Raw genomic sequence first — 22,948 nt, 5'->3', positions numbered from 1 at the left:
CCAACATGTTTGATTTCAAAATATCTGTACTTTCTGGGTCATTCTCGGCCAAATATTCAATTTCTCCAACAGATTTCAGTACCCGATTTCTCATTGCTGCAAGGCCTAAACTTGCCCAAATTATTCTTCTTGATTTCGAGTAGAGACTTGCAGAAGATAACCTATCTGAACATTCGTAGGATCCAATTTCTCGATGCGATAACATCTTTAAACTGAAACTGTACAGCTTCTTACTGACAGTCTTCTCATGAGAAATCTCTTCCCACATTTCTTTCAATTCAGTTTTTTCAGATTTAGTAATGTAAGACGTTACATATCGAGCAACAGCAATGGAATTGTCAGCTACATACTGTATATCCATGTTAGCATTCCACATGGATAAAATGACTGGGTTGTAGTCATTTATATTTTTTGATTCTTCTTTTCTTTTTAGGTTGTAGGTATTCTTAGGTGATTTTCTTGTGATAGTATGTCTCACAGATGACATAAAACTGTTTACTCTTCCATTTGAAAGAACAGGTCTAGGAAATCCAAATCGACATTTAGTGTAGTATTTATCTTTGCTCTTGTCTTTCCGTCGACAGTATTTTCCACACCGATGACTTTGGAAACGTAAAACTTGCTCCTTTAACTTTTTCTCTTCTGTGCTTTTTGGTATAGCACATGTTGCATATTCTTCAATGTAAGATAACACTGCTTCATCAGTATCTGTTCCAAACTTTGGGGCATCCTTGATCCACAACAGCATATGAATATGAGGAGCACCTCTTGCCTGGTACTCTTTTCTCCAAAAGAAATCCACTACTTCTCCTAGAGGTGGATTTTTTTTATTGCAGATGAAGGACATCATAGCCTCAAATCTATGATTGAAATATCTGCAAACATTAACCGGATCCAATGAGCACAGTTCTCCTGCTGTCTTGTATTCGATGTTTTTAATGTTTGAATTTGCCTCTCGTAGAAAATCCAGTAAATCATCCCAAGCGTACTCAGCACAGCTTAGGGTAAGGAACCATGTTGGTGTTCCTAAATTTCGTAACATGCATTTTAATTCACCATGGCGTCGGTACCAATATTCATTTGTCCCACGCTGACAAGCCATCAGATTGATCAGTTGTGTTTCCAAATGATCATCTCGGTGCTGCACTTTCTCCATAAAATCCTTAGCAGACACATTTTGTAAATGTACTCCACTTTTTAAAATGTGATTTACTGCATAAGATAGTGCAGACAAGTCGCTTTCAAATAAAAGATGGAACAAATAAGGAATACTTTGTCGAAATCTGGGATCTTCTAAATATAGTCTTGTAGTCCGATACTCAGAAGCTGGAATCTGTTCTGGACGTTCATCGTATCGTCCTCCTTTTCCTTTAGGAAACAGCTGGGGAAAACAACGAGCTTCCAAGCTCTCCTCCCATACACTCACGGGAGTTCCTTTTGCTTTCTTCATCTGAAACAGATCAATATTGTCTCCCATAACTTCTTTTGAATGAAGAGGATGTATGCTAAAATGTTCATAAATTTCTTCTTCCTTTGACTTGTCCACTTTTTCAATTTGTCCAGTTGGTGTTTCTGTGTCTTCTTGTAAATCTTCTTCTTCTTCTTCTATATAAATTGATTCATACCATTTGTTATTCCTTTTCAAATACAAATTTGCTCTTTGTACTTTCCGTACATCTACCAGCTCCTGCCAAATCTTCTTATTCTTTGTAGGTACACCATTAACCAGAATAACTAATGGTTCAGTTTCCAAAGTATCTGCATCAATAGTTTCCATATTTTTTTTCAAATCCAAGGGCAAATACACCACTCTACCTTTTAAACCTCTCAGTAAATCTGAAGGAGGTAATTTACCAGTTTTGGGCTCCATACGTACTATGGTCTGGAACGGATGAACACATTGAATAAGTATAGACTCATATGTATTTAATTCAGAAAGTTCGGCAGGAATAACATCCAATTCTAAATTATTATGTACAGCTCTGGTTGGCATTCTATTTTCCTCTAACTTGTTGTAACAGTATTTACAAATACGCTGATCTTCACCCAATTCAAAACAATTTTCAAGAAATATATATGTGGCAAAATCCTTCCACTTATAATTATCTTCATTTTCACTCTTTCTGTAGAGATCAACATTCCTAGTTTGTTTTCTATAATGAGTTCTGCGGCAACAAATACAAGTTATATTTGGTCTTTCATTAGAGATTATTGCAAATTTTGTTATGTGATCATTAAATGTTTTACTTACAGAGGGTTCTACATTCTCTTCCACTTCTTCCTCATTTACTGTGTCCTTTTCTGCACTGTCTTGTTCAGGACCAAAGTAACAAAACTGAATTTCATCAACAACCTTCTCTACATCTGATACCGATCCACGGAACAGAGCCCTATTCAATTCATCTAACTTTATTGCTGGACTTTTAGCAAAATACAACCGTCTCACAAACTTTCTCATTTCAGTATGATGAACAGCCAGCATCCTAAAATGATGGAAAACACTATTACACACTTTTCTAGATAGACAAGCCAGAGAATGACCCTGCAAACCAGTATTCTCTCTCACTCTACATGGATCTAGACTTTGAAGCACCTTAATCTTCTGTTTTACACTTTTTTTACTATATTCTCTTAGAAACTCACGAAATTTATCAATAGATTCCTGACGCACAGTGCAAATACTACTACAATTCCAAGTGTACACTGGGGCTTTAGGACGTCTCCCCATAGCCTCATCCGCCATCACTTGTACCTCATCTCTTGGAACCATTTTCTCCTTCTCCATTATGCAACCATTTTTCACTTCATAAGCACGACCTCTGGTGTCAACTGCATGCAGCAAACTATTACTTTGAAAATAACTCTCTTCATTAAAAAAAAGGTTCACTACTTGAACTATGCATCCATTCTCCTAAAAACACTTTACAAAAGTTTGTTCTGTTCACTACTCTTTTCCTTTTGCTTTGTGATTTCAGTACATTAACCATTTTATCTAATGTACGCATCCTATTCAAAATTAAAATGAATAGTTTCCTTTTTAATTCTAATGCCTTTGCTGCAATGGCTTCAATTTCTTTTTTTCTCTTGTAATATTTTGCCTTTTTCTTATATTTCTTCACATCCTTTATCAAATTGGACATAACTCTTCTCTGAAACATTTTTCTACGTATCTCTTTAAACGCTGTTTTTCTGTTTAAGTTAATCTTTATTGTTGCAGAAGGTATATTTGCATTAACTAAATTCTCAATTTTTTTCCTGTTCTTTTCTATTGAAAACATTCTTTCCAGTACAGACATTTTGTACATTTTTCTTTTTTTTGAAGATGTTCTTTAAAAAATCTTTTGTCTGCTTACCAGAAGATTTTCTCTTTTTCCCAACATGAGCATCTCCAACTAACTTAGGTCCTCCAGTTGTCTTCAAATATAGGTTTTTTTTGTGGTCTTTCTTTAGTCTGGATTTTGTAGGCATCTTAAATTTTGTTCACTGCTCTTCAGCAATACCTGAAAAAAACTTAAAAAAATTCCTTTATTTTATTTAAATATATTACTACATTTTTTATGATCTTTTCAAATCTTAAAATACTATAAACCCCTTTCCTATAAATGAAAATCACAATAACACCTTCACAAATTAAATATCTAAAAACAATTCCTGTGTGCACACAGAGTCATGCTTTGAAATTAGGCAGAAAACGAAATTTCTTTGCCAATTGCAAAGCATACTTTCTACTACTTTTTTGGCAAGTGATAAGTACTTTTACAGTCTGACACATTTTGAATCCACTTTTCAGATTCTGAAAACAGCACATGTCCAAACAGCTTTTTCAGACCAGCAACATGTGTAACCTGGGTGACTGACTACACTCCAGCAAGGGCAACCAGCCTTAGTGATGCTGAATGTATTTGCATTACTGATTGAAACCTCAAACCCCACTCGGTTGTGAATACTGTGCATGTTTCCACAGGATAAACAGCTGGTGTGTGCTAAGAGTTTGCTTCTGCACAAAAAAAATAGGTCCCCCTTTCCATCTAATGCAAATGTAAAATCACCAGAGCAATACGCAATAAATCTCTGCCTGTAATTCCTCTTTGCACACAGAGTCATGTTTACATATTAGTCAGAATTCGCAATTTCTTTGCCAATTTGAAAGCACACTTACTACTCTTTTTTTTGGCAAGTGATAAGTACTTTTACAGTCTGACACATTATGAATCCACTTTTTAGATTCTTAAAAAAGCACATGTCCAAACAACATTTTCAGACCAGCAACATGTGTAACCTGGGTGACTGACTACACTCCAGCAAGGGCACCCAGCCTTAGTGATGCAGAATATATTTGCATTACTGACTGCAACCTCAAACCCCACTCGGTTGTGAATACTGTGCAGGATTCCACAGGATAAGCAGCTGGTTGTGTGCTAAGAGTCTGCTTCTGCATAAAAAAATAACACCCCCTTTCCATCTAATGCAAATGTAAAATCACCAGAGCAATACCAAACAGCTGTCTCTGACCAGCAACATGTGTAACCTGGGTGACTGACTACACTCCAGCAAGGGCAACCAACGTTAGTGATGCTGAATATATTTGCATTACTAAGTGCAACCTCAAACCCCACTCGGTTGTGAATACTGTGCATGATTCCACAGGATAAGCAGCTGGGTGTGTGCTAAGAGTTTGTTTCTGCATAAAAAAATAGCTCCCCCTTTCCATCTAATGCAAATGTAAAATCACCAGAGCAATACCAAACACCTTTCTGAGACCAGCAACATGTGTAACCTGGGTGACTGACTACACTCCAGCAAGGGCAACCAACGTTAGTGATGCTGAATATATTTGCATTACTAAGTGCAACCTCAAACCCCACTCGGTTGTGAATACTGTCCATGATTCCACAGGATAAGCAGCTGGCTGTGTGCTAAGAGTCTGCTTCTGCACAAAAAAATGGCTCCCCCTTTACATCTAATGCAAATGTAAAATCACCAGAGCAATACGCAATAAATCTCTGCCTGTAATTCCTATTTGCACACAGAGTCATGTTTTCATATTAGTCACAAAACGAAATTTCTTTGCCAATGTGAAAGCACACTTACTACTCTTTTTTTTGGCAAGTGATAAACACTTTTACAGACTGACACATTATGAATCCACTTTTCAGATTCTGATAAAAGCACATGTCCAAACTGCTTTTTGAGACCAGCACCATGTGTAACTGACTACACTCCAGCAAGGGCAACCAGCCTTAGTGATGCTGAATGTATTTGCATTACTGACTGAAACCTCAAACCCCACTCGGTTGTGAATACTATCCATGATTCCAGAGGATAAGCAGCTGGCTGTGTGCTAAGAGTCTGCTTCTGCACAAAAAAATGGCTCCCCCTTTACATCTAATGCAAATGTAAAATCACCAGAGCAATACGCAATAAATCTCTGCCTGTAATTCCTATTTGCACACAGAGTCATGTTTTCATATTAGTCACAAAACGAAATTTCTTTGCCAATTTGAAAGCACACTTACTACTCTTTTTTTTGGCAAGTGATAAGTACTTTTACAGACTGACACATTATGAATCCACTTTTCAGATTCTGAAAACAGCACATGTCCAAACTGCTTTTTGAGACCAGCACCATGTGTAACCTGGATGACTGACTACACTCCAGCAAGGGCAACCAGCCTTAGTGATGCTGAATGTATTTGCATTACTAACTGAAACCTCAAACCCCACTCGGTTGTGAATACTATCCATGATTCCACAGGATAAGCAGCTGGCTGTGTGCTAAGAGTCTGCTTCTGCATAAAAAAATACCTTCCCCTTTCCATCTAATGCAAATGTAAAATCACCAGAGCAATACCAAACAGCTTTCTGAGACCAGCAACATGTGTAACCTGGGTGACTCACTACACTCCAGCAAGGGCAACCAGCCTTACTGATGCTGAATGTATTTGCATTACTGAGTGCAACCTCAAACCCTTAAAGTATTCCTTATTTTTACCAGTACACCTTAATTTATCGTGAAAACATAGTCCATATTATTTTACATGTTCCTCACATTTAAATTTCTCCCAAAACAGAAAATAATAAACACAACTTCAACAAAAGGAATTCCAATTCTATTATTCATTTCTTAATTTACCATATACATCCCCTCTCAAACTCTAAACTCACCTTTAAAATTAGTTAGTTGTGAAAGAAATGTGGCACTCAAACAACAGATTATCAGAGCCAGGATCTCTGTTCTTTACACCTCTCTCCTCTCAGCAGAACCGGATAATGGCAAACTTTCCCTCTCTTTTTCCACACATATACATGTAAGTTTCAAATCTCAGTGCTTCCCCCTTTTTTTCAAATGTAATCACACATTTCTATTGGTTGAAAACCAACCCTTTTCCAAAAGTACCCTTCCCCCAACTTGACTTCTGCCTAGTACCCTTCCCCCAACTTGACTTCTGCCTGCTACCATAGCAACAGCTCATGGAACACTGCTGTGTGAAGTTAGGTCAGAAGTTCGCCACACAATGTTTCATTTCCAAAGAGCAGGAGTGCTTGACTTTTCAAACCTAACAGCAAATCCATAGTACTGTTCTTTGGTAACACATTTTTCTGTACCAATACAAAACATGCTTCTATAAATTTACACATACAGCCTAGTTTTTATTCTAGAATGGTATGAAACAGCCAATCAGTTCTTTTTTTTATAAAAAAAAAATGTATGCCTCCATTTCCAAACTGTCTTTCATTTCTTTTTACCATTCTACTGAATTACACCTCCTGAGTGCATCCAGTTCTCCTTTTAAGATGTTCACAGTGTGGATTGTAGGGCACAGCTATGTCTTCTGGAGTGAAAAGTATGCAGAGAAAACAGATATGGTGAAAGACCTTGCTTTGCCAAATGTAGACATTAAATGGATTGGTCAGAGAGGGTTAAAGTGGCACCAATTGATGCCATTGGTGAAATCCTTCATGCAAATCCAACACCCTGACCTCATAATAGTGCACTGTGGTGGCAATGACCTAGGCACTTTGACTGGGGTAGGTCTGGAAATGCTTATGAAGGAGACCTTTGCACAACTGTTTTTACTTTTCCCTAAAACTGCCTTTGTGTATTCTAACATATGCCAAAGGCAAAAATGGAACTGGTCCAATCATTTTTGTCCACAGATTGACAAAGCAAGAAAGCACGTCAACAAATCTGTTTCTGCTTTCCTCCGTGACTATGGTATGGGTTCCATTTACCACAACAACTTGCGTTACGACATGCAAGACATTTATAGAGGAGATGGTGTACACTTCACTGATGAAGGGAACAGAGTCTTGAACCTTAGACTCTGCATCGGTACTTACTTGTAGGTACCACTAAAAAAACACTTAATAAACACAACGGCTCTTTTTAGAGCCCCCTAATATCTAAACACTTAAATCTGCATTTCATTTCTTTTTTTCTTTTTTTTTTTACCGTACGCGTACGGTGAGCTTACCGTACGCGTACCCCGCGATTTTTTTTTAAAATCAATAAATGTTTTTTTTGTACTTTTCTGTCCTTCTTTGACCCCCTTACAAATGTTAGGGGGTCTGTAACTCTCTTCCTTGCCCCCTTTTCAAGTTATCACGCTTTTTTTTCTGAGTGAAATACACAAAATGGCGGCCGCCGCTTCCTGGTTTCGACCGATTCGAATGTTTACTAAGATCTAACAGCCAATCAGAATCGCGCTCGCGCACGCCACCGTACGCGTACGGTAAGCGCACCGTAAGCTGGCTCAGATATATATATTGATTTAAAGGCTATTTTCTCAGAATCTACTGAACAGATTTACACCAAACCTACAAAAGGCACTTCCTTGACCCGAGGACTACCTCTCTGCCAAATTTCAAGTAATTCTGTTCAGCCGTTCGGGCTGTAGCTGTGTCTAAAGGTCCTATGGAAAAATGCATGGGAAAAACGCGTTTTGGGACCCCCCTTTTATCTCAGCCCCCACTTGACGAATCCCCCCGAGACTTTCAGGGTAGGAGCGGAGCGTAGCGCCCCACCTATTTTGAAACATTTCGCGAGGATTCGTCGACCGGCGCCAAAGTTATTCAAAATAGAATGTTGCGGATTTCCTATGGTAAGAGGGTCCTAACTATAACTACCTACTGGCGACCGCCAGTAGGTAATATATATATACACATATATATACATATATACACCCATACACACACACACACACGCACACATACACACACACACAATTACATTTACATATAAAACATTTTACTACGAGTATGCCTTTACGTTGTAAAAGCATCCATGATAAAGACATACTTGTAAAACAATTTGCTGTAAAAACTTGCATTGTAAAGACGTTGTCTTTACCTGATGGAGACATTAGGATAATAACAGGTTTTAGTACATTTTAAAAGGTGTCAGAGAACTTCCGAGGAGTAGCAATATAGGAGGCATAGTTACTGGCAGCAGAAAGCATGCTTTCTTTAAAGTCTTTGAAAGTAAAGAAAGTGTTAACCTGCTTAACAATAAAGAGAGATGCAGGCATAAAAGGTAAATGTGTTAGCTGACAAGCTGTGAAAGGCTCTGCTAGAAGAGGCTGACGTGCACTTAATAAGCACAGCTATCTGCCACAGAGGCGAGAATAATACACAAGAACAAGAGGACAGCATGCTTACTTTCTGTATATAAAACGTTTCCTGCAAAAGGGTAGCCAACTATTATTATTTTTGTGGGGGAATGAAAGATCACAAAATGTTTACTCTGTACATGCATGGTATTGTCATTATTTCTAATTCTTTTTGAACATGTAAGATAGTATTTTGCAGGATTTGATGAATTAATTTGTTAACTGCATTTTAGTGTACACAAACGTAACTATTATGCTGTAAAAAGGCAATCTGCCTTAGAGACAGATTTACACAAACTGATACACATTATAGGGAGTAAAATAGATGCACAAGGTATCTAACACATTTACCCAATAGGATCTCATTGACAGCCATGCGGCGCTACGAGCTTAGTCATCATTCAGAAGTCTAATATGATGGAGGAAAATGCTAATGTGAAGTACAGAGGGCAGTGCTTCAAATCACACATATGGCTGCTGTCTGTGTGTAACGAGGACAGTGGATTGAAGAAGTAAACATATGATGTAGTGTATTTTGACTTAGTCATAAATATTTCAAGATTTTATTGTTTGTTAACAATTTAGAAGGCAGTGGCTGTTAAGTGTATGCGGGGTCACCAATTCATTAAGTAAGCCTTTTTATGGAAGTTGCCATGACGTGTGAAGAATCACAATATGAGAAGCTTTTTGAATCATCCTTCATAATGGTGCGAGTAGGGACAAAGACATATAACTTTTCCTTTATGAATTGTTCTTATTGACCAAATAAACACAATTACATTAAAAAGAACTCAGAATTTAGCCTTTACTTCTTGTATTTAACAGCCACATTCTTCTTTGAATTGCAATGATACAAGTGAATAAACTGCTTGCAAAAACAAGATTTGCTATTGAAAGAAAACTAAAGTGAAACAGAAAAAAAGCATGAGTGTGTCTGACCTCGCATACGGCGTGATTCAAAACACCACCATTGGAAACATCCTTGTCGTGACCCTTCAGGTGACTCTTTAGACTATACTGAGTACTGAAAGTCTTTTCACAGCCATCGCTGGGGCAGAAGAAGGGCTTTTCACCTGAAATAACATGCACATTATTTCTTTCAGGGCATAACTGTACAGCACAAAAAAAAGTGATCACAGACAAAACAGAAATCAGCCAACATAAATAGTAAGTGCAATAAGACCCAGAACACTCTCTTTTGCTGTTAACTGGATACAGGAATATAAGGAAGCGTCAACTAAAACCAAAGCTGTAAGCAAAGGAGGTTTTATTAGCTGGTTCCACCTAGACCAATCACATTCCTACAAAATATGAAAAGGTCAGAAACGACTTGAATCGAAATACAATCCTGGAATCTGTAGTAAAGAACGGCGCACAAAGAAGAAGAGTACAAAACAGAGCTTATAATTCACTCATGTGTAAAGCTAATGCTTAATACAACTGCGCTGACAAAATTTGAACAGAAATGGGTACAGCTAAAGAACTGCTGAAATGCCAAATTGTGCAGACATAGAAGTAAATACCAAAAGACGACTTTCAAGAAAATCTGACATTCTCTAAATAAGGACAAAGAGGTGAGGAATGCCCTCTATGATATAGCAGGCTTTCATTAGTGAAATATTTGAGGATTGTGATGTATCAAATTAAAATGCGTTAGAAGAGGCTGTTTACCTACAGCATTATTGATGCACTGTTTTTGGAATAGGAGACTATGTAGAGCGTAGATTAATTTGTGTACGTGTATTTCATTTTAGTACCATATAATTATTGGACCTGTCCTGAGGATGGTCTCAAAACGGTCAGAAATGGGGCTGAAATGTCGACAGAAGGAGAGCTCTATAGTGCAGCATTGAACTGGTATGAAGGAAGATTCAGAATGCTCACTTTGAAACAACTAAGAGGGCACCACTTCCTTTGCATTTGATCCCTTGGCCCTTGAGCTTGCTTCCTTTGTTGTAGGGTTTTTCATTTTGTCTACACGTTGTGTGTTCACGTTTTTTAGAAGGAAGGTGTGATGGGGTTCGATCATTCCACCCTAAGGGGCTACATCTAGGGTATCTGTATGATAATTGTTTTTTTCTCAGATATAAATTAAAGTAATGATATAATTTAAATATTCTATTTGTCACTCCTTTATGTAATTAGTAGGGCAAGATGTTAAGTAATGGTTGAAATCATTACGAGATTTATTTGACTTACAAGGGGCATTTTTGTTGAGTTTAATATTTTGCTGGTTACCCTAGCCCTTGTGATGATATTAGTCAGGGTACACCCTATTTGATTTGTATAATTCTCTAAACCCTGCATGATATTGGGTCTTTCCTTTAGTTCTGCTATGAGGATATTTTATCACTCTACTTTCACTAAAAAGGTAGTAAATGTTACTGCTTCATCTGTTAAAATGTTTAATTAATTTTAAATGAGATTCTTTAAGTGAAAATTCAAATCAAAGTATGTATTATAAATAGTCATTGGACAACAACACAGCAAGAACTGGATACACAATAAGATATTTTGTGTTAATGTCTGAATTTGATTATATCTGTAATACAAAGAGTTGTTCAATGACACAAATATTATATGAGCATAGAAAGCAACTCCTTGGCTCATGATAGTAGATGCTTCCCTGACATGCCACACATGAACCAGCAAAGGAAAATGCATTCATTTTTTATTGTGCCATTTGATAAACATGCACACTTCCAAGGTTATAAATCTCTCACCAACTCACCTCTCTTCATTACAAAATCAAATAGAAGAAAGCTTACCAGTATGTGTTCGAACATGTGTTTTGAGGTGGTGACTTGCAGCAAAGGCCCTTCCACAACCACCATGATCACACCTGCAAGACATTATAGAAAACGTTAAAGAAATATAATGTTGACAACTGAAACAGTATAACCATATTATATTCTAAAATAAAAAAGGTTAAAATCAAGCAAGGTCTGGTGTGATGAATCTGAGATGTAACTTTTGAGCATGGAGTACTCAAGTCCATTATTTTCACATATGCAGAGATCTCAGATGTTACTGCCGTAGTCTATTCTCAAAGGTGTTTACTGGCGAGGTGCATCCACTGAAAATGTCTAAGGACACACAATGTAATATACCTAAAATTAAACTTTGAAATGCATTTTTAATCGGACTTAAATCGTAGCTGTAGTAAGAAAATGAGACTCTCCTGACAAAACATCTGTTGTCTCCATATAACAGTCCAAGCTCAAATATCCATTTAGATAACATTCACCTATTCTTTTTAACAATGCTGTCGATAATTTTAAAGTCATACGTCTTAATTTCAGATAAACTTTAAATTGCTTTCTAGTGAGGGATTTGAATAAGGAATAACTTGCCCACACTATAATATGACATTGATTTTTCTTGCCAGAAATTATAATGTGGTGTTAATAGTAGGCCGGAAGAGCCAATACAGATGTCTCAATTTATGAACTAAATCAACTTTCACAGCTAACGGAGAGAATTCAGTCATTTATATATCATCATCACAGAAAAGCTAGTTCAACGCAAGATATTACTTCAGATAGACAAGTTCTGGATCAATGTACATCAGAGGACTCCCTGTACTAGAGAGGAAGATGCAATTGCATTAATTTGGGTAATATGTGTAAGGTGGAGGCTAGTTCATGACTTTTGCGGGAAGTATTGCTTCGAAATGTACTCCAAAGCTGATGTTCACATTGGTCAATCTGTCATAGTAAACATAGCTGGGTAAACTCTCATGTCATTGTCCTATTTCCCTTTCAATAGCTGCTATTGTGTACAACATTCAACTCATAAAATCTATAAATGATCAAAAAAACAATACTTTGCAAGCATCAGTAGTTCTCCAGCTAAGTTAACCCATAAATTCATATGTAAAGTTTTCATATCCCACATCCTTCTGGAACATGTGCAGTTATTCTGCCCCGAAGGTAACCATAGGTCTGCAACTTTAGAAATCCTTTTAATGCAAAAGTGCCAAAAGATAAAATGTAACTGTAATGGAGTCATAGACATGAATAACATTTTTATGAACTGCTCTGAGCTCTTCCCAATGGCAGTGTTTTTTTAAAACAAATGAATCTGATGAAAATAGCAGAACTATAGATAAATGTAGGTTTGTTATCACCCTCGCCATAGTTCAAAGATTCAGCAATTTGTTTGTAAATAACAAAAGGTTAGCTGCAATTTCATCATTTGTACATTAAATCATTTTTAAAATATGAAAGGGTGCATGGTAGTAGAATAAATGATATCTACCACTTAAACACTACAAAATGTTACCTAAATGGTTTTTCTCCAGTATGTGTGCGGACATGCTTTCTCAAATCACTGAGGGTGGTAAAGTATTTGCTGCAACCTTCAGATTCACAGTTGAATGTCTTCCCCGTGTGAAGCCTCTGATGCGCTTTCAATCTGAAAAACATTGCACAGTAATTACTTACACCTCTCACAGTTAATATATTGCACTGAAAAAGATATCATCGGCTCTAAATGGTAAACACTAAACCACCAATAGCTACCGCAAAATGGGTGCTTACTGAATTATGGTTGACAGTATAGGAGAATTTTTCTTTTTTTTAAAAGTACGTTTTAAATCAGCATAGCAACCAGTATGCACTGCTTGAAAGGAGAAGCATACATAAGGCAACTAAGCTGTCAGAGAAAGAGAAGTGGTAAGTCTCAATAAAATCTGATGTAACATTTATGAATACAACATTCCACGTCTTTTTGGTATGAAAACAATGTATGTATAAGTTGACATAAGGAAGTTGCTGAAATGTGACAAGATAGGGTTGCAGGGGAGGGGACACAAAATGAAGCCAAAAAGAGGATTGCCCATCTGCTCAAACAAGAATTTCTTGGTGGTAACTTTGTCTAATCACCATCAAGACCTAACCTCACCACCCCTCTTTGCAAAATAATTAAAATGCACAGTCAGCCTCTTACAGCTCATTAAATCTGAGTTTTCAATAAACAGCTCTGTTTCCTACCACATATATTTCATGGAAAATATACGAGCATGCCTGCTAAAATGACATGCTGTCCTGCAGTTCGAAGAAGCTAAGTCATAGGAGTGAATGCAACAACTCTAAACTTATAATCAACACTGAATTGATGTCAGTTTGCAACAGCCCATTTCGGAATAGGTGTGTTTAGTGGCATTTGGTCAATAAGAGCAAATAGTGGCGCGAGTACAGTTAATGAGCACCCCGATATGGATAAAACTGCTTGACTTTCCTACAAGAATGTGACACTTATTAAGGTAAATGATTAAAATTGTGACTTATTTAGAATAACAGTTATAGGAGTAATGACTAGCATGAAATTTGAAGCTGAAATTACCCGCATATGACATGTGCAAACTGCAAAAGGGAGTCATAGCTATTAGTATAGACCACAGACATGCTCAAAAATAGGTTTTCTTTAACTAGAAGTGAACTCAACATACCTGAAATGTGCTCACTGTGCAATTTTGAAATTTGACCTTAATGTGACACACTTCGATGCCAAAGGGAACTGAGGCTTATGTTTACAGAACTTAACTACGGAAGATATCTGCAGCTAACTTTAAGATTCGCCTTAGCAAGCTGCATGTTATTTCGTGGGAAAGGAAGAGCTGATCCTAGTCATAGACAAGTGCTGTCACATGAATGGTCCAGAAGGAAGAAGCCTTCTACAATGACTGCAACATATTTTCATGTATTTTATACTGGTGCGTGTTCCTAGTGCCACTGCTGTTTTTGATTTACTGAGACTCCACTGAGTTTCATGAACTACTCTTTATGGAAAGTTCTGCTAGTTATTAAGGCTTGGAGCTGTAGCTCTCTTGATCTCACTCTTTTCCTTTGAACTTGAACTTTCCATGACTTCTACTATTTGAAAATTCTGGTCCTGTTCTTTAGAATAGGGTTTTCACCCTTTATGGAAGGCGTTGGATGTATTATTTGTTATTTGTTCTAAACATATTTTCTTAATGAGATTTCTGTAAACATACTGAAGATTTATTGACTAATTTGAATAAAAAGTAACTTACTGACCTCTTAATGAGAAATAAAACTTTTAAAACTAATTTAAACTCTCATCATTGACTGAGCTTAGAACCGAAATTGTAAATTGACTTGTGATGATGAATTAGCTCCTTGATCAAAAGGTGGGAACGGGGTTTGACCATATAAATGATGGTAATAGAAAGGCTGAACCATATTATTTAAATTTGGCCCCAATCCGTTTTATTAGTTTTCTGGTAGCGGAGGACATTTTACACCTCAATCAAGGAGCTATACATTTTTTACCCAAGTTAGAATAAAATACCTGAATCCTGAAATCCAATGCTCAGAGTTTGAAGCACTGACAAGGCGCGATCGAAGGCAGTTGCTGTTTTGGAGGTGTGAGTATTAATAGGATAATGCATCGTCTATTGAAATTGTGTTTACTGGTTTAATATCAAGTTGAGGGTGAATGATTTGAGAAATGGAGATGTTTATTTTTTCTATGGAAAGAGGTTAAAGAGTTCCAGACTCGTCATAGTTTAAGGTCCCGGGATATTGAGACAAGTGTAGAAGACGCTTGAGTAAGCCATCGTCTAATGGTATCTCTTGTTTGCAGGTTTTATGGTGTAGCGTGTGAGGTACAATCACTTACACAATTGAGATAGAAATACTAATAAATAATTGTGGTTGTCTAATATTGATTGATGGTAGCAGAATTTGATTGCGCAAATTAGGGTGATTTTACACTGGTCGAGATTTCACTTTCGAAAGTGAAATTCCTTTCGTTGCTGAATTACTATAATTTTGTTTAGAAGAGCAAACAATAATTTGAAAGGTTTTTGTTGGTTTGTGCAAGTACACAAGAAATTGTAAAGGAGAGAGCTGCTGCACAGAGTGAGATCATACGTCAGTGTTTCGCGCTGGGATTGTTTTTTTGGTGTGCTTTTGCACTGTGATTGATTGGTAACGTCAAGGTGGTGCACAGTGGGTGTGCCAGACTAGTTGGTGGGGGGTGGGTAGTTAAGAAATGTTATGCTTTGCATTGGATTTATTGGACAATATGTAATTGTTACAGCGAAAGCGATTGGTCGATCCTGAAAAGTTAATACCCAAAAAGGGCTGTCACTTGTACGTGTTGGTAAACGGTTATAATGATACCGCTGTAATCGTTTGTGTAAGAAATACAAGAACTAGTACCACTGTATTAATGGCTGATGCGCCTCATCGATGTGTCATACAGTACAAAATCAATAAAAATATGCCTCTCAAAAAAAAAGGTGCTGTACTGTGATAGCTCAGTGGTTGTGTGAATATCACATTGGGAATTGTTAACAGGATTTCAATAAAATAGCAACTGTGCCAGGATTGGAGAAAAAGAAATCTGACGTTTACGGAACAGAATCAAAATATTTAACTGAAATTGTTTTCTTTACGATTTGCTAAAACTCATGAAATGATTTAAAGACTTCAAAAGTTTTATGAAGGGAGATGTTACATTTCCAGTACGGGAGGATGAAGAGGCACCTACAGAGGGCATGCCTGCAAATGACAAGATAACTGATTTGAGATGATATACATGTTTAAGGCTTCGTCAGTGGTGCAAGATCACGGAGATTCACGAAGGTTCATTAAGATTTGCCAAGTATGGTACTTTTTGTGACTTTAAGTATTGAGAAACTTAAGGCAATATTGTACGAAATTAAACCACCCCCTAGACCCACACAATATGAAGTTTTGAATCTGTGGGAGAAAGTTGCATGAGAAAAAGAAAAGTAGAAATACCAGAAAAGGCCAAATAGAGCAGTGCGTAATTATGCAGTTGCTCAATGGGACGAAGGACAGCAGAGATGAAGGAAAGCCATTGTGGAAAGGACTAGATTTGTTCCCGCTACATCCACAAAAATACCATATAAAGGGAAGGATAAAAGACCCAAGAGGAGGAAAAAGAAACTGAAAATGAGTCAGATATGTACTCAGAGAATATATTTTAGAAGAAGTTTTAGCTGCAAGTCCCATGCCTTATGCAACACCAACTGACAGTAAAGATAATAGTACCAATATGAGCAGCACAATAGCCACTGCCCCTGTAGAAACCAGTAGAGTACATGTTGAGAGACTCCTTCAAATACCCCAGATTGTCACATGAGGTGTTGCTCAGCCGCAGGCTGCTACTTCACCTACGATAAATGTATCTGTCATGCATGGTCCAGTGCAAGCGCCGCAAACAGTGAGTGTACAGACAGTGCCTAGCCCAATTGCAAACACCTCAATAAACATTAAAAGGACTCCAGAAGCTCCAGGAGCTTTACCTACAACAAGATTTATTCCGATGTCTCAGAATTCACAGATTGTTGTATGGAGATCACCCCAGACGGTCCAAGCATTGAGAGATGGGGAAGTATTGTTTTAACAACATCCATCATCCAGGGGGGAACAAATTTGTTTGAAGATGGAATTTTTACACCATGGTTTGAAAAAGCTGCAGGGACTACAAAGACGGAGAGCACAGTGCAACAAGCTAGCCCAGAACCTTGAAAAGAGAAACCAAAGATAATTTCCAAATTAAAGGTTGAACTGGAAGAAATAATTAAGGGACGCCTAGAATTTGAACATTTGAGCCAATATCAAGAGAAGTAATTGATTTACCTGTGTAAAAAAATAACAAAACAAGCAGCAAATACACATGATAAATGTACCAAATTGGCTCAAAAATATGAGGTTGACTTTACTAAAAGTTATCCTTTGCAGAAAAGTTACAGGGTCCAATTAGATGATGAGACAATTGAAACAATACGTTCTTCAGGAATGCGGTTGCACATTACAGAATTGATCAAATTTATTCATAAATGAAGCGAAATTGAAAGATTTGAGAACAAATGGGCAAGAGACATGAACAGTTAAAGAAAGAATCTGAGTGAGTAGGGAGAAAGAATGAACAGAATGTGGAAGGAGCTTCAGCTTATCCACTGAGAGAAATAGCGAGAGGAGAGTATGTCCATGTACCTTGGAGTAGAAGAGATCTTGCAGCTTTCAAAATTAAGAGACAAAGCTGTGCAGTGGTACACACAAGTTGATAGATTTGTGAAAATTTCAAGGATGCTATGGAATGATTTAAATATATGTTTTTTGATATTGTGGTGCCTAGTGAGTTGTGGGTTGAGTGTAAGACTGCTGTACAATGGTCACGGGAAGAGACAGCAAAAGTGGCCAGCACTAATGCACCATCTCCTGTAGCCATGGAGAAATATGAAGCAGTGATTACTTTCCTGAAAGGTAGAGTGCCTCCGAAAGATCTTGATTGGTGGAAAATAAATCGAACAACACAACACCCAATAGAATAAGTTAATGAGTTCTATGAGTGGTTGTTACGGGTGTTTCAGCAGCACAGTTGAAAAGAACACCCTGATGAAAAGGATATGGGTGTTTTTGTATTTCAGTTTGTTAAGGGATTGAGATCAGTTCACATATAATACAAAGCTTAACTTGCTGGCAGTAAATCGTGAGGTATGCAAAGTACTGCAGTGATGAACAAGAAATGAAACAAAAAAAGATTAAAGAGAAATAAATGCTGTTTTGAGGGTTATCCAGGTGGTTTTGGTGTTCCACGGGGTAGAGGCAGGGATGTTCCAGCAGATCCAGGTTCAGGAATGGAGTTTGCAGCATTAAAGAAAATGACCCTTTGTCACATTTGTCACAGGATTGGGCATTGGAAGAGGGAGTGTAGTTATAATCCTAATAATGCAAATAGAAATGTACAAATGCAGAAGGGAGTGCAGAGGCAAAACATGCCAGTACAACAGATGCAGGTGCCAATGCAAAAACAAGTTCCAATGATGCAAGTCCCACAATCTCAAATGGTCACACAGAATATGGGAAATCCAAGATTTAATTTGAACCAGATGCCAAAAGCAAATACCAACCCTTTTCTAAAACACAAATCATAATTCATTCAAGCAATTTCCAAACACAAATCAGAATACATGCCAGCAATTCCCTGTTTTTGATAATGATGATTAAGGTTCCAACACTTCTCAATGACGGTCCCTGAGGGGGAGGAAGATTGCATCCTTGGTAGAGGTAGACCAGAGTGGTCCATTCTTAGAAGGTGAGGTGAATGGCCACCTTGTATCATTTCTCATTAATACTGGTGTTATCCACTGTTAGAACTGTGGAAGTCCCAGACCTACCCTTCTTGGGATAGAAGGTGCAAGTTGTAGAAGTTTCAAATAAACAGATTACCAATCAAGTTTCAGACAAAGTTCCTGTAATAATAGGCTAATTTGAAGAAAATCACCAATCTGTTGTTTGTGACACAAGCCCAGTAAATCGGTATGAGTGCGATTTATTGTACAAGGTAAATTGCACAATATATTGCACGCTGGATGGTGTAGAATTCCAAATGCATGATGAAGATGTAGAGTTTTAAATGGTTCATCAAAAGACAGCTGCAGGATTCTTTCCATCAATGACAACTGAAACATTATCTGCTGCCTTGAGGGAAACTGTGAACACAGAAGTATGCGATCCCACAGGGAAGGACATTGTACTGATTAAAGGAGTAGAACCAGTCCGAATTACCTTAAAGGCAAATGCAGTATACCCAAGAATATCACCATGCTATCGGACTCCAGAAACAATTGCAGGAATAACACCCGTAATAGAAGACGTGATACAGAAAGGGATTTTGAAGGAGTTGATTGGGAGTCCATGTAATTCTCCAATGATGGGTTTACAGAAACCCAATGGCAAATTTAGAATAGTGCAAGACCTTATGAAGGTTAAAGTAATAGTTGTCCCCAGTTCTCCCGTGCTAACGAATACTGCCCCAATATTATTCCAAATTCCATGTAGTGCAGATTGGTTTACTGTCATTAACCTTTGTCAGGCTTTCTTCTCAGTGGCAATGCATAAAGACAGCAAGTTTATTTTGTCCTTTGTATTGTAGCAGAGAGTTTTGGCATAGCGCAGAGTCCCACATGGGTATACAGAAAGCCAATCTATTTTCAATCAGATTTTGAAAAAGAAGTCATTACAAATGCCCTACAGATCAGTACTTGTGCAGTACATTGATGAGCTGCTAGTGGCATCAGAGACACGAGAAGCTTGTAAACAAGAAGCCATTGCATTGTTGAATCATTGGGCTGCGAATTGACATAAATTGACACCAGGTAAACTGAAGTACTGTTGAAAAGGAAGTTCAATATCTGGGACACATAATTGAGAAAGGAGCTAGGAAAGTGTCACCAGACAGAGGTGAAGCAATTCTTCAGATGAATTTAGAAAGAAGTCAGGATGTTTTTGGGCATGAGTTCTATTAAATTAAAATTCTGGGCCTGTTCCATAGACTAGGGTTTTCTTCCTTTATGGAACGCGCTTGATGTATTATTTGATGATTTGTTCTAACAATATATTTTTTTAATGAGATTTCTGTAAACTTACTGAAGATTTATTGACTAACTTGAATAAAAAGAATGAAAAGAAACGTACTAATCTCTTAATGAGAAATAAAACTGTTTTTTGTTTTTTAAAAAGAATTCAAACTCTCATGATTGAATGAACTTAGAATTGAAATTGTAAATTGACTTGTGATGATGAATTAGCTCCTGGATCAAAATACGGTGACAAAGATCCATCACCTGAGGTAAGTTATCCTGAAGAAGACTAGCGTGGGTAATAGAAAGGTTGAACCAAATAATTTACATTTGGCCCCAATCTGCAATATTAACACTTTGAGATGTAGTTCACAAATGTGCTCTGGATTTATCCCTTCCAACCTCATGCTGCAAAACATTCATTTTATACTTTTTATTTTTGAGCTGTAATAGGTTACCTACCAGTTTAGAAGTCTAAGCACCACATCCATCCACTAAGTGGAGCCACAATACATATTGTGTTTTGCCTATACATTTCATCCACAGACAAGTGTACTATGACATGCCTTGTCAAGGTCAGAGAACAGAGAGACAGTAGCCTAACACAAGCAAGGCCAGGTTGCTGCCAAATGAATTTTGGTATTTTGATTTGGTGAAGTAATGACCCAATTATTAGACATCCACTGTGACTCAGCCATCACCGAGCAGCTGTAAAGGAAGCATTCCATTTCTTTCCTTGAAGTCCTCAATAAATATTTATTTAAAGAACCTATACCATTCACACATTTTTTGTCTCTGCTACGGTAGGCGTTGGATTCGGTTAAGACCTCCAGTTGACTGGCGCTTTATTATCATTGCCTCTCATCCTTGGCCCTCCAGATAGACCTCTTAAACAAGGGTGGCTTTGTTTCGATTGTCATAACTGCCCCATGATAACAGACATTTTTTATGACGTTATTAACAAAATAATCCTCTCTGAGATTTCATACCATTCAGTTTATTTGTTTCACAACCAAGAATGAATTGCAGTGATTTTTCATGATATTATTGCAAGAAAGGCAAACACAATTTTCACGTTTACAGAAATGTCTCTGACTACCTTATTTAACCTCATGTCCACTCTATGTTACAGATTGAGCTATTGGGAATTTGCTATTTATGGTGGTAACCAGCATTGTCTATTATTTTGCAATGATTGATCTAAGCAGTGTGTGTGTAACTATGCGTGATAAATGATGTACCTATGATGAACCAGCATAATTTTATATGATGTGTGATAAATACTTAATGTTATTTTCTTTCTTTCTTGGATTGTTTAGTGCTTTTACTCTAACAGTGTTAAGGTGTAGGTAGGCATTTCATACCTGGCTGTCCCTAACCATCCACTATTATTTTTCTCTAAATATTTTGCCTATTGAATTAAGACAGTACTAAAATGGGACTGGAATTTCTTAATCTACTCTGCATGAAACTTTTTTTATGTTTATATTGTGGGACTTGTACAGTTTCAGAAACAATTGTATTTTAAAAAGGACAGTTGCGGAACTGAAACTAAAACCTGCAATCTGTGAGCTTTACTATTATTAGATGCCTGTGGGTGTAGGGGAGAACTCCTCTGAACTCTTTAATTGGGGGGGGGGGGGGGGGAGTATCCTCTGGTTTGAGGAGACTTCCCAAATCCCACTGAATCCCAGTCAAGGTATGATTTAAGGTTAGGGCAGGTTCTGTTGGTAACTAAAAGTACACAGCTTGTTTCTTATCCACCTGACTTTAAGACTGTATTCGGATAGATTTTAACTGAGATAACTGCTTAACAATTCACAAAATACAATTCTGCATACAAATGTTTAACAAGCATTGGCATAGCCAATAGGTCTCGCTTTTGGGACCTTATAAGTATTTAGCCATGCAGCACATTAGCCTATGGGCTATAACATCTACTGTTCTTTAACGTGGAAGCTTTTACACTAATAGGCGAATTATAGCACTACATTGAGAAGTACTTATTTAAAGTGTTATTTTTGTACAATTGGTAGCTTGAACTCACATAGCTGGAAGTGCTTTTAAACGTGATAATGAAGACAAAAAGTGTTTTAGTGAAATAAATTATTTGCCCGATAACACAATTTGAGCAAAACAGCCAGAATGCATCCAGGTTTTCTGGTTTCGGTTTAAGCAGTGATTAGGGAGGAGGTAAGGGACGGGTGAAGCTGTGAATCGGGAGGAGGTTGGGCAAGGGCACGCAACACTAGAAAGCAAGTATTTCAGTTCAAAATGCGTGCCTTATCATTTGTGAGAGCAAAACCACGTTTAAAAACAAGTAGCTCCATATTAGCACTAGAGCAATACTTCCTAAACTCCTGTTGCGTGAATACGTTGCTATGCTGTTCTGCTTGGGTTTTCGGATCAGATAGAACCCGCTCATCAGAGCCTCACTAACCCAGCCAGAACGTTACCCCCTCCCTAGAACCTATTTACAATAGTGCAACCACATATATCTATCACCTAAGGACAGGGAATTCCTACTATACATACCAAGACCTCTTATAATCGGCGGCCTCGCGATCCCATACGGATCCAGACCTCTCTGCCCATACGACAGTATCACAAGTGGCGGCCTCGCGATCCCCTACGAATCCAGACCTCTCTACCCAGACGGCAGTCTCAGCACAATTGGCGGCCTCGCGATCCCATACGGATCCAGACCTCTCTGCCCATACGACAGTATCACAAGTGGCGGCCTCGCGGTCCCATACGAACCCAGACCTCTCTGCCCATACGACAGTATCACAAGTGGCGGCCTCGCGATCCTATACGAATCCAGACCTCTCTACCTAGACGGCAGTCTCATACGACCGTTCATCCTATGATCACCATAACATACAAAAAGGGAATCAGTCTCACTATTCATCAGATCACACAAGGATTGCCAGTTCGAGCATAGCCTGTTCTCAGGTTCGAGGGGCTCCTCTTT

General features: G+C 37.8%; 1 protein-coding gene across 1 annotated transcript in view; it reads right to left on the bottom strand.

Moving 5' to 3' along the window:
* MTF1 (metal regulatory transcription factor 1) overlaps positions 1–22,948 on the bottom strand; it is a 210,048-nt gene that overhangs the window by 87,550 nt on the left and 99,550 nt on the right. The window contains exons 3-5 of the mRNA XM_085647879.1: positions 12,894–13,025; positions 11,378–11,451; positions 9,549–9,682 (exon numbers count right to left, since the gene is read on the bottom strand). Coding sequence (XP_085504005.1) covers positions 9,549–9,682; positions 11,378–11,451; positions 12,894–13,025 — 340 coding nt within the window. The remainder of the gene's footprint in view (positions 1–9,548; positions 9,683–11,377; positions 11,452–12,893; positions 13,026–22,948) is intronic.

The sequence above is a fragment of the Triturus cristatus genome, chromosome 3_2 (genome assembly GCF_964204655.1).
Source record: "Triturus cristatus chromosome 3_2, aTriCri1.1, whole genome shotgun sequence".
NCBI classification, from domain to species: Eukaryota; Metazoa; Chordata; class Amphibia; order Caudata; family Salamandridae; genus Triturus; species Triturus cristatus.
Note: the sequence above shows the minus strand (reverse complement) of the source record. Positions and strands in the feature narration are given on the sequence as shown.